This window comes from Aristolochia californica, unplaced genomic scaffold (assembly GCF_029961685.1).
Source record: "Aristolochia californica isolate CCGP_79_NKW_82.1479 unplaced genomic scaffold, dmAriCali1.0.hap1 SCAF_14, whole genome shotgun sequence".
Taxonomy (NCBI): Eukaryota; Viridiplantae; Streptophyta; class Magnoliopsida; order Piperales; family Aristolochiaceae; genus Aristolochia; species Aristolochia californica.
In genome coordinates, this window is record NW_027181815.1 from 9,278,608 (window position 1) to 9,290,772 (window position 12,165).

General features: G+C 36.9%; 2 protein-coding genes across 2 annotated transcripts; one reads left to right on the top strand and one right to left on the bottom strand.

The window, feature by feature from the left end:
• The first annotated feature begins 2,345 nt into the window (after positions 1-2,345).
• On the top strand, positions 2,346-7,396 carry LOC137950436 (adenine nucleotide transporter BT1, chloroplastic/mitochondrial-like). The gene is made up of 3 exons (XM_068796893.1): positions 2,346-3,162; positions 6,398-6,559; positions 6,665-7,396. The coding sequence occupies exons 1-3, from the start codon at positions 2,593-2,595 to the stop codon at positions 7,136-7,138; spliced, it is 1,206 nt and encodes a 401-aa protein (XP_068652994.1). The 5' UTR covers positions 2,346-2,592; the 3' UTR covers positions 7,139-7,396.
• Positions 7,397-9,804: 2,408 nt separating this feature from the next.
• Positions 9,805-11,916, bottom strand: LOC137950381 (uncharacterized protein At2g34160-like). Its single transcript, XM_068796822.1, has 5 exons — positions 11,648-11,916; positions 11,391-11,439; positions 10,350-10,412; positions 10,203-10,267; positions 9,805-10,120 (listed from the first exon to the last, which is right to left on the bottom strand). The coding sequence occupies exons 1-5, from the start codon at positions 11,762-11,764 to the stop codon at positions 10,025-10,027; spliced, it is 390 nt and encodes a 129-aa protein (XP_068652923.1). The 5' UTR covers positions 11,765-11,916; the 3' UTR covers positions 9,805-10,024.
• Positions 11,917-12,165: the final 249 nt, after the last annotated feature.

Below are 12,165 nucleotides of genomic sequence, written 5' to 3' on the forward strand. Positions count from 1 at the left end.
TCTTGTTTCCTTTTTCTGTAACCTTATCCTCACCCAAAAACCCAACCTCAACCTTGTTCCCGCCCAAAAACCCAACTTCGACCCAAAATCTGACACTGAAAATACTAGGAGTAGAAAACCAACCCACCCCATTTCCTTTTCCCTGATCTATTATTGCCCCATCCTATTGGGATTACGTTTTCAAAAAGTCAATTGCATACTTTGCATACTAAATTTAAAATAAAAGAATAAAAATTATATGAGTGTCAGAGGTGGTTTCGGTCCACCTCTCTTTAGTAGGTTGGTTTTTCGTACTTAAATGACTAGTTTTTTAGGTTGCATTGACTAGCCTCTTGACATTGTATAAGAGTCAGGTCCAACACGTCCTGCCTTCGAATCCCGCGGGGAGCGGGTGGGTGTCAGAGGTGGTTCTAGTTCACCTCTCTTGAGTAAGTTGGTTTTTCGCACTTAAACGATTAGTCTTTTAGGTTGCATTGCCCAGCCTCTTAACATAGTATAAGAGTGTTTTCTGTACTTAAAAAAAGACTAGTCTTTTAGGTTGCATTGGCCAGCCTCTTGACAATGAATTTCCTCAAAATGCCCTAAAGTAAAACTAGAAGATAATATTTGAAGTACTTGTATTAGATGGAATAGATAACTAACATTATAAGATGTTGAAATAATTAAAAAATAAAAATAAATCAATTTCACATTTTAATTTATTCATTCTCTTTTATTTGTCTAGTGGAATGGGCGTCAATAGAATGTAATAAGCACTTAAAATAATGCAATAAACAGGAACTTGTTGAAATTTTAGGAAAGAAAATAACTCATGGATATAAATAACACTAAAACATTTCATTTTATAAGACTCCGCCATATCAACTCTTCATTGTTTCCTGTTTTCTTCTTCCTCTTATTAATCTCACAATTTTCTCCCATTAATCTATTTGAGTTGTTTCTCTTCTTGTTAGGTGCCTTCAATAGAGTTGAAGACTCTACTTCTCAAATAATTTTTGGCAACAAATTTAAAATTTTGTTGATAGAAGTTCTATTAGCGGAAACATGTAAGTGAATTCTAGCAACGATTTTTTCTCATAGGAAAAACTTCTGCTAACATAATTAAAACAAAAATAAAAATTTTCACCCCTTGAAATTACGATGTTATATATACTAATAAGGTTTATTAACAAGAATTAAAAAACATAATTTTTTTGTAATCTTTCATGATTATCGAAAAAACTAACGACAGTTCATATTTATGTAAATTTTAAATTTCTTTTTAGGAGGGCATGTGGATTTATAAGGGTCGATCAAGTAAAGTATTTGGTATGCTGAGAAATAATTATTTTTTTCAACAAATTCTTATTTACCTAACTTAAATTTACTCACATCAATTTCCTATTTGATTATTCTAAACAAATTTTTTTGGGTCAAGTGGGATTATTCCATTCTCCAAATTGTACATTGGGTACAAATTCCTTTAGTCAAATTGGCTCCTACAATGGACCTGGTCACACTAGCCATGTCCAAAGCAAGGGAGAGGAATCTAGGACACGTGGTCCCCTAACACAAATATCATTTCTATCCTCTACTTGTGGTTCCAAACCAAAGCATCCCTTCTAATGTAAATAAAACCACCAAGTGACTCCTTTGTAGGGCACCTTGCTCCTAGGCCAAGTAAAATTTTAACTCTCTTTTTTATATTTGAAACAAATAGACAAATAAACCTTTTTGTCCTGTCCTGTCCTGTTCTCACTTAATTTTTTTTAATTTTTAATTATATTGATGTCAATATTAGGTCAATCGACCGTTCGAACTTGAGTTGAACTGAGTCAGATCGGACATATTGGGTTTTATAACATTAGTCTATCTTACTCTCAGTATAATCTTAATTGATATATTTGATTTTGATCTATTTTTTATGGATTTATATTAAAATTAATAAATTATTTTGAAATAAAAAATTTGAGTAGAGGAAAAGGGAGTTTGTTGAAAAAAATGCTTCCTAGAAAAATAAAAAATAAAAAATAAAAAATGCCACTTAATAAAGAGATAGGCAAGATTCATTGGAGGGGCAATATGTGACAAATTCATGGTATTTATACAACATATATTGTATAGTTTTGGATTCTAAATGTGACTCAAAATAATAAATAAAGAAAAATATGTGAAAAATGTGCTTGGGAGTGGTAATTGCCAATTTAAATGACCAAAACACCCTCCCTAATCTGTTTAATAATCCTCCTAGGCTGAGGCCATTAATGTCTTTTTCTAGCGCGAGTAAAGTGAATTGCTGGAAGATAAAATATTCGTCCACCAACCTAAGAGCCCATACAGAAAGATTCAGCACCCCTTCTCTCCTACCAAAGGGGTGTTCTTTCTGAAGCAAAACAAGGAAAGCCTACAAATTTTTGCTTTCGTTCGTTTCTCTTGAAAACCCTCTTCGGTTTCTCCGCTAGCTTCCTGTTTCTCTTCAAAACCATTTCTTCTGCTGACACGCATTTTGAATAATTTAGTATTTTCCGCGGCCATGTTTGCATAATCTGATTATGTCTTTCAGCTTCACCTTTTAAAACTAGCGGAACGATATTCATTTCTCTTCCTGAACCGATGGCCGGAGCAAGAGTTCAATCCATCGAAGACAAGAAAGGCGGGTTATTTTCATCTCCGGACCTGGGTTTTCAGTGGAGTCTCAACAATGATTCTTTTTCTCTCGGTGGTCTTTTTGCCAGTGTCGGACAAGTGGGTGTTGGTTTTGGCGGCATTTCGCCCAGCTCCTCGAGTTCTAGGGATACGGGGGCTAATATTCCAGGCAATGATTTATATTTAAAATATATCTCCTCGCCGGAAATTTCTGTTCGGATAGCGGGAATTCCGTATGAGACGGCGGCGGTGGAGGAATCGAAGATGCAAAAGAAGGAGAAGATGGGTGGTTTTAAGCTCAAGATTAAGATAAAGAATCCATCTTTGAGGAGGTTGATTAGCGGAGCTATTGCAGGCACCGTCTCGCGGACTGCAGTGGCTCCTCTAGAGACTATACGGACACATTTGATGGTGGGAAATAGTGGGCATTCCACTTTTGAAGTGTTTCAGGACATTATGAAGACTGACGGATGGACGGGATTGTTTAGGGGTAATTTTGTGAACGTGATACGGGTTGCGCCCAGTAAGGCGATAGAGGTGAGTGATGTTCTGTTCACTTATTTTGGTATTTTACTCTGTTAACAAGAAAATATATATATTTTTTTTGATGTTTCTACTTGTTTGTTCCATGTTGATTGGAGTGTGACTATGTATTGCTTTCTTTGTTCTCTTCAATCCCGTTGGATTTTTGACTTGAATAATTAATTATTTATTTGCCGCGGCCTTGGGGGTTGCTGAGTTGAAGGTTGTTGATTTTAGTTCTGATGCTCTTTTTCAATGAAAATTTTGATAAGCTGCTCGGCTGAAACCTCAGTTTTTGACGTTATTATTAAAGAAGAAAAAAGAATGATGGCTCTGACCTGTTGTGCACCATTGCCTGTTCCGAATGCTTGTAAGCATCATGTCATAGGATATCAATGTGATCATCTCAGGGCTAGCAACATCTAACTATCATCTGGTCAAGCCTTTTCTGCTTGAATCCTTGTCTTATGCATTGATGTCATCTTAAGTAACCAAGAGCTGATCCCCTGTGTTGTGCTGTGTTGAGTCACGATAATTTTTTGAATTCTTGACTGTTATCAGTTGGTTTACTGATCAAACTAGATAGTGGCCTATGGAAGATAACAACACAAGACAGCATCCTGTGATCTCCACTCATCACCATGCTGATCCCTCCATTGTGAGGGCAAATATTGGACATGTTTTCTCTTGCATGAAACGAAAAAGAAACTTTAAATTCTTGTTTGCGCTTAAGAAAAATAACTGGAGATAAATGAGGCATTTTCTGGCATAATCTGTTACTGAAGTTTTTGGCTCTCACACATAAAAGTTGCGGATGCCATTTACAGCAGCCTAACTATGCATTACTTGCACAGAATATAAGCATGGTAATCTATGAAAAGTTGGTATCATTCATGTGGTCTAACTGCAGTCTAGACTAGCAGAGTCCAAGTAGAAGGCTGTTAAATGGACTCCAGCCCCCAAAAACTTCTACCTAGACTGCTGTCCTGTGCAATCTAGAACAGTGAGGTATCTTCTGTTTTTATTTTTTTCCTTTTGAATATTGTAATGGGATATGATAGGAAAAGCCAGTTCCTGCAGAATTTCCTGCTTTTACAGAACAATTCCTCTTCTGTCTATTCTAGGTTGATTTACTTACAGGTTAAGTTCTTCATGGGCATTAAAGATTCATACACGCCTGCACTGCGAATAGAAGTCCGACTCTTGATGTTCTTTTCAGTATGTACAACTCATTTATGTGTACCTTTATTGCAGGAAGAGATGTCTCCCCCAGTTTAGAAGCTGCCTTTTGAGAACCATAAACTTTGGAGATAAATAATTTTGGATATGGCTGATATCTCTGCAGTATTGAGGTCCTAACAGAATAACTATGGAATGATCTCAAAGTTTTGGATAGAAAATTACTAATTATGTCAAAGTAAAAGGATTCTAAAGACTTCCGGTACTTGTTAAATCTGCCACCAGGTTCTCATGACATTAATGATATGACGATTATGATTATTTTTATTATTTTACTCTCTTTATTAATTGTTACGATCAATGTTATAAAATCCATCTGGCGAGGTGTCTGGTTCCACTTGACCAGGTGATGACATCACATGACGTCATAATTAGTTTTAAAATTTAAAAATAAGTTAGATCAGGGGAGACTTCTCTCCCTTGATCTGAAGGAGGGAAAGGGTGGAGTTCTGCCTCTCCTCCCTCCTATGCTGCAGAGGAGAGCAGTGGCAGAAGGGAGGGGCTCCGCCCGCCTCACCCATTGAATTTTTGAATGGGGGAGGAGTCCGCCACTCTTCCTGCCATAGTGTGGTTGCAGGGAGGGTGGGAGACCCTTCCCCCTGTCACTAGGAATAAGAGGAACAAGGGAGGAGAGGGTTGACTGCCTCCCTCCCGCTTTTCTTGCCATCAGGGGAGGAGCTCTATCCTCCTTGCTGAGTGGAATGAGCTCCTTCTCCTCCCCGTGTGTGAGAGACCTGACCGAGCCAGTTCACCATTTCTGTATAATCCTCAATGTTACCCTTTATTGACCTAGGCAATGGATCTGATTGAATCTAGTTCAGCTGGTCAGTCTGGCCCGGGTTTTGTAACACTAGTTATGATTATGATTGTTGTTGTTGTTGATGATGATGATGATGATGATGCCTTATTCAAAAAGTTATTGCTTGTTTTAGATTTCAGTACTCCTAATATTTCATTTGCTTCAGATTCTCCCCTAGTTACTCCTGGCAGTTTGAACATATTGAAGGTCTTTAAGAAAACAAAAAGTTGAGGCAGTGATCATCATGTAGAATTTATTGTGGTTTTTGTTTTTAAGGCATCATGTAGAATATTGTAATGTTCTATTATTGACATGGAGCTAAACACTCAAAATCAATTGTTGCATCTGTGCTCCATGCATTTGTTGATTTCAATCTAATCATTGGCTGACTATAGAAATTGAAAAAAAAAAAATGTCTGCAGGTGATGATGGCAATAGCGAATTCACATAAAGTTAAATAACTTGAAAGATGTTCATTTTTTATTATGTTTGGATGCATATTCATATCGTATAAATAGAAATAAAGTGGATGCCTCAATATTATGTGCATCTAAATGGAAAATTATATAGGCTCTGGTGATGTCATTCATGTTTTCATCAATGCAATTAAGTTTTTAATTTAGGTATTCTGTGTGCAGTTCCATACTACTGCAATGTTCTTCCTAGTGTGATACCGATTTTGGCTGGTTTCTGTGAATTTTTGTGTTGAAATGACTCCTATTGGGTTTCATATAATGATGGAATTAGTTAGTGCATGGTTTATATAAGAAGGGAACCTCAAGCTTCTCTGAAATTTGATTTGTTCCCCTTAAAGTCATTATTGGTGAATTTTACTAAAAAGGCCTATGGCGCATGTTAAAATTGGGTTTGGGTCCATCCCAAAATGGCTAGTTGATGTTGGGAGGCTTCTTCACAACTAGTATGGATCTTTGTGGGATTCATTTAGAACTATTTGTAACAGTACATAAATTTGTTTGAGAATTCCGTTGATCTTTCTTTTCTTCACCAGTCTCTGTTGTTTAAATTTTCTGGTGTATATTATTTGTGAAGTGCCTTTAGCTGTGCTATTTCTTTTCTATGCATTGTATTTCTTTTTACTTCTTTACTATTTCAAAGAAAAAGAGTTTAGAATTTTTCACTTATGGCTTAGGTTAAACTAGGACCATCTGTCAGAATGTTGCATCTTACTTTTGCTACTGAATTTTTCTGCAGTTGTTTGCTTATGACACAGTAAAGAAACAGCTAACCCCTAAGCCAGATGAGCCTCCCAAGCTGTGTCTTCCTCCCTCACTGGTTGCTGGGGCTTTAGCAGGTGTCAGCTCAACATTGTGTACATATCCACTTGAACTTCTCAAGACTCGATTAACGATACAGGTAGAAATCCAAAAAAACAAAACCTAACCTTCACATCATCTTCTATAGTTTATTGAAGAGTGTCTGAGGTTGCTAAGTGGCAATTTGAATTTGGTGTGGTTGCAGAGAGACGTTTATGACAATCTATTACATGCTTTTATGAAAATATTGCGAGAAGAAGGTCCTTCAGAGCTCTACAGGGGTCTCACACCAAGTTTAATCGGAGTGGTGCCCTATGCTGCAACTAACTACTTTGCTTATGAAACATTGCGAAAAACTTATAGGAAAGTTTTTAAGCAGGAGGAAATTGGTAACATTGCCACCCTTCTTATAGGGTCGGCAGCGGGGGCTTTTGCAAGTAGTGCAACTTTCCCTCTTGAGGTGGCAAGGAAGCAAATGCAAGTAGGAGCCATCAGTGGCAGACAGGTCTACAAGAACATGCTTCATGCACTTGTAAGTATACTTGAACAGGAAGGGCTACCTGGTCTGTACAGAGGGTTGGGTCCGAGCTGCGTGAAATTGGTTCCAGCGGCGGGGATTTCATTCATGTGCTATGAGGCCTGCAAGAAGATATTGGTTGAGAAAGAAGATGAAGCATAAGCTGTGAAGACATAGGTCCATCGGCTGCTGGGTAATTTCTCTTCAAAGGATATCAACACCATTTTGTCTGGGCGGTGTAATGCAGAGGAGGTTGGAGACGGTGTCCATTCTTCAATTTAATTTTCTGTTTTGTCTTTTCTTTTCTTTTTTCAGCTAAAAGGAACTATGAGAGCCATGTTACCCTTGCAAGCCTTGCCCGAGTGTTACTCCAAAAGAGCAGATTTAGATTTTTTTAGTGAAATGGTTATGAGTTTTAAGAGTGTCAAAAGACAGTAATTACTAGCTGAAAAAAGAATTGAGTTAAAATAATAAAAGACTCATGCACAATCAACAAATAAAATAATGGTATTACTACCTAAAGGTATTTACATCTTAAGAATTAACTTCCCATGTTTGAGCAGTTAAATGACATTGATGGTGAATTGTTGCTTTTGCTAGTTATAGCTATACAGGATTTACACTACTCAAACATGAGTTATAATGCATTCTCATATACAGATTTATATCAACAAACTAGGCTTCCAATTTAGACCCACAAAAGGATTTGTTAGCAACAACTATGGAATGCATTCTTCCTATGACTTTTCTCTTTCATGTTCATTAGAATGGTCTCCTAACCAATTGAAGGTCTTCCTTGTTGGACCTTTCTTCTTCTTTTCTTGTCTTCCTTTACTCTCCGGCTGTTTAGATGTATGGGTGAATGAGCTTTAATGGAGGGCTTTATCTCTTTGCATCATTTAGACAATTTTCTCCATACTATTTGGATGGGTAGGTTTGCTTTGCTCTACTCTCTAAGAACTTACAACCAACTTAAAACTCACAAATGGCCAAAGGATGGTTTTACTTACACAAAGCTTGACCTGTTCGTCGTGCAAGGATGTTTCTTTTAAAATTTATCTTTTTACAAAAGACTCTTCAACTAGGCAAAATTTACAATATAAACATAAAAAAATAAGCACAACCAATCCTATGTATCCATTCTATGTAATAGAAGCTTAAATTAAATATTGATTTCACAATTCAAGTCCAAAAGTAATACTCTGAATAACTTTGATGATTTCAAAGTGGAAGATTTTTAAGTTCAGGTTTACTTGACCAAGTGTACTCAATTGATTTAAAAATAAAAGCACATTAGCACTTGAATTTTTTAAAACAACCCTAACTAGCTGAACCTAATCAAGGCAATTAATTTTACAGTAAAAACACTCTAGTTCAGACATGCTCAACCTGTTAAGCACTTGTATTTGGTTGCCCTAGTTTTCTCCTAACATTTGGGGGTGCCGTTATTAGGGTGATTGATGATCATGAGCAGAGAGAGAGAGAGAGAGAGAACACAAAAAGAATGGTGTGTTTGATTCTCTTGTAAACTTCTTCTTCATTAAAGTGAATGATTGCAGCGGCGGAAGGATATGATGTAGTTTCACCTTGAGGTGAACCTGTATAAAAAGTGCATGTTCGTGCTTGATTATTTTTTCTTCTGTGATTATTATTGCTCTCGATAGTATTGAATTAAGGTGTCTAATTCCTAACACAACCAACTATAACCAATTGATTTAAAATACATGCACAATTATATACTTGGGTTTTGATCTACAACCCCAAATCTCAAATTAATGCAAATACCATAGCAAATCCTATTGCTATAATATATGATATTATTTTAGAATACTTGAACAAAGATTCTATCAAAGAAAAAGCTAAGTAAATTAGATTTCAAAAATAAAACACAAGAAGTACTTATCTCGTTGAAAGGTGGCTTTCCAAAAACATGAATTCAACCCTGAATTTTGTTTTGAAGTAAAGGACCCCTTGGGAGTAATCTTTTTTGCCATAGGAGTTGAGAGAGTTATTTTTTTTGGGGGCAAAAACAACTTAACTAAATAGATTCTCAACATTATAAAATGGAGTAATTGATATTTTGAAGAGACTTTATCTTTTTTTGTAAAACTAGTTGAAATCTTGGCTAAAAATTATGAAAAAATGCTTAAATTTTTTTATGGGCTACTAATCATATAGATAGGTTACTTGCAGATTCTAAAAGCCTATCTTGGGAGATTGAAGCCTTAGCTTTATGAGATTGTTTTATTTGGACACTTGGACATCCGTTTGAACAGTCTTTGTTAGATGCATCTTCTTGTTTCTTCAATCCATTCAGACTCTGAATAGCTTTTCATAGAACCTTTTCACTCTGGTAGGCATTCGACTTCTTTGGCTTGGCTATATAGACGATCTATTGCCCAGATGTTTCCAGTGGTTTTTCTCTTTCATGTCCTTTCAAATAGTCTTTGTCTAGTTTAACAATCTTCTTTGCATGACATTTGTTCTTGTTTTCTCTTATGGATATGTTGCAAAAAAATTCTTTGGGGCTTTTTTGCATGTCAACATAGACTTTTGACAAATCCCTTCATGATGTCACTCTTACTAAAGATGATAGAGTGTCCAACCCTACCTTACATCAGGTGGCCGAATGGAGGTCTAAGGAAAGATCTACTCGTTCAAGAACTGATTTGTAAAACCTTAAATGCCAAAATTCAAACCCGCCTTCTTAAGGACCAATTTGCCATGTACTTGTTGCGTCATCTGTAAAAGAATATCAGCTTGTCCATTTGGCTCTTCCTGTTTGAAGGAATTTCAATTACATTTTAGCATCTAAGGATCATGGCAAATGAAACAACACATCAAAAATCAAATTTTTTGATATATAGTTTTTACAAAATGCATCTATCCTAACGAGTTGCAACCCCTAGAGAATTTGCATCATGCCAGTAGAGCTCACCAACACAACAACCACAATTACTCAAACGTCTACATGCATTCAAGGAGCATCACCACTTGCCATATTAGGAAACAAATATTAGATTCAAAACTTGTTAGCAGCTTAAACATTCAGCTCTGCTCCTCTCCATCCGCCAGTTCCCTCTCTTCTGCAGCCGCCGCCATTAACTCATCAAAATTCTCTGACTTCCCCAGTAATATCTCAATCTATGCACACACAAAAGAAAAAACGTATAATCAGGATCCACAATCATTATTGATCTTAAAGTGTTCCCTAGTCAAAACTTACTTTCGCCTTCTGGATTGGCCGTCCTCTAGACTCATCTTTCATATCAACAGTGGATGTCATGATTTCTGCATAGCAGAATCCATTAGTTGTGACAATAATTTCTTGCACACAACAGGGAAAAATGTGCCGGCACTAAAAAAAGCTTACTCTTTTCAACAGCCAGTCCATAGTTCTTCAGAATCTCTGCTATGGTGACAACAGTGGCAATTGCTGCAATTTTTAACCAATAAAACCAAAGACACATTAAAAATTTTAATGTGAAAAACACATTAATACATTGATGAACATTGTAAGATAATGACTGGTATTTGCATCACACCCTTGTAATGAACGATATGCATCTTAATACCTTTAAGTTTAAATTTTTTTCAAAAGAAATGAAAACGAGCAACAGAGATTCCATGGGACTTGGTTGTTTCCCCGCCCCTACCTAATATTCTACAACACACAAATATTGGGCATGTTAATCAACACATAGTCAAAACTCATTCCCACTCAATTGGAAGACTTGAGAGGATACCATCTTTTAATTATTTTTGTACAACAGAAAGACTAATTTTCAGCTCCTCAGAAGTATGTGCAATTTCATGGCTTATCCAACTTGCTTCAAAATGTGGAAGAACAAAGTGGGCACCTTGCCTTCATCAAAGCCAATACTAGAAATCAGACTCAGATAGACAGAAAAATGGCTAAATTAAGGAGAGGAAGTATAAGTCCATGACTGAAACGTGTTTAAATTCAAACTCAATATCAAAGTAGCTAGGGAGAGATTGCTGAGAAATAGGACTGACTTAACTATAGCCCTGAACAATCACTTAGTTAATCCATAAAGTTGTAATGCGATTATTCAGGAAATGAGCAAAATAAAATTTCTTGTCACAAGTGGGAGTAAGCTAACGAACCAGTCTTTGGTAGATTTAAACGACTAAAAACCTTCCAAGACACTGACATGGGAGAAAAAAAAATTGTCTACTGCCTAATATCATTGACAGGACATAAGAAAACATATAGTATGAGGAAAACCTCAAAACTGTCTAACGTATTTCCCCCCTCGAACATTTATTTTTATGCAACATATGAAAGACAAAGCTCAACTTGCTGAAAGCAAACTGTGTATATCATTTCATATGTCAAAGTACTTCCAAAAAACAAGGGAAATAATAGTAGAGAGAGGGAAAAGACGAATACCCATCCCAAGTGCAGAAAGCTCCACTTCATTGTGTTGCTGCATATACCTCTGCAAGGATCACGATTACGGACTATAAACACCAACCGAAGAAAGAGCAAACATACAAAAATTGAATAAATACGAAACCCAGTAAACCGCCCATTAAGTTTTCAGAAACCAACTAACTACCATATGATCCCTAGAAACCCTAGATTTGCCGATACAAATGAAGAAGAAAAAAAAAAAAAAAAAGGAGAGAGATATATCACTGGCTTACCTTAGCGAGATTGACATAAAAGAAGAGGGGCTTCTTAGTGTTTGAAACCTGGATCCGGTTCTTCTTGTGTGAATCGGAGATGTTCATGTTGTTAACCGCTTCCGTGATCTCTTCCATTGCACAAACGAAGAGAAATATCAAAGGAGAAAGAAGATTGGAGCCGTAGCCCTAACACTGAAAATTGAAGAGTTGCTTCCTTCGAGCTTAAATAGCGGGAAGGCTTTCGGTTCCTTCGCTTCCACTGTGGGCGGTAAGGATAATTTTACGAGACCTTTTGTCCCCCGTTTCTTTAAACAACCCTCCTGGGACATGCAGCGGAAGGGGGGCCAGCGCCACCCTAGGGTTTGCTTCTTTCTTCCACGACCGCCTCTGGGCCCACTGAACTATTTGTCAAGCAATTACGGTGGAAAGGCCCACATTACAACAGGCCCATGACTATATCCGGTTCACAAATTACATGTGAATACGGGTCGGGTCAGACGGAGGAGAGCCCGAACCAAAAGAGGGGCCAAGTAAAA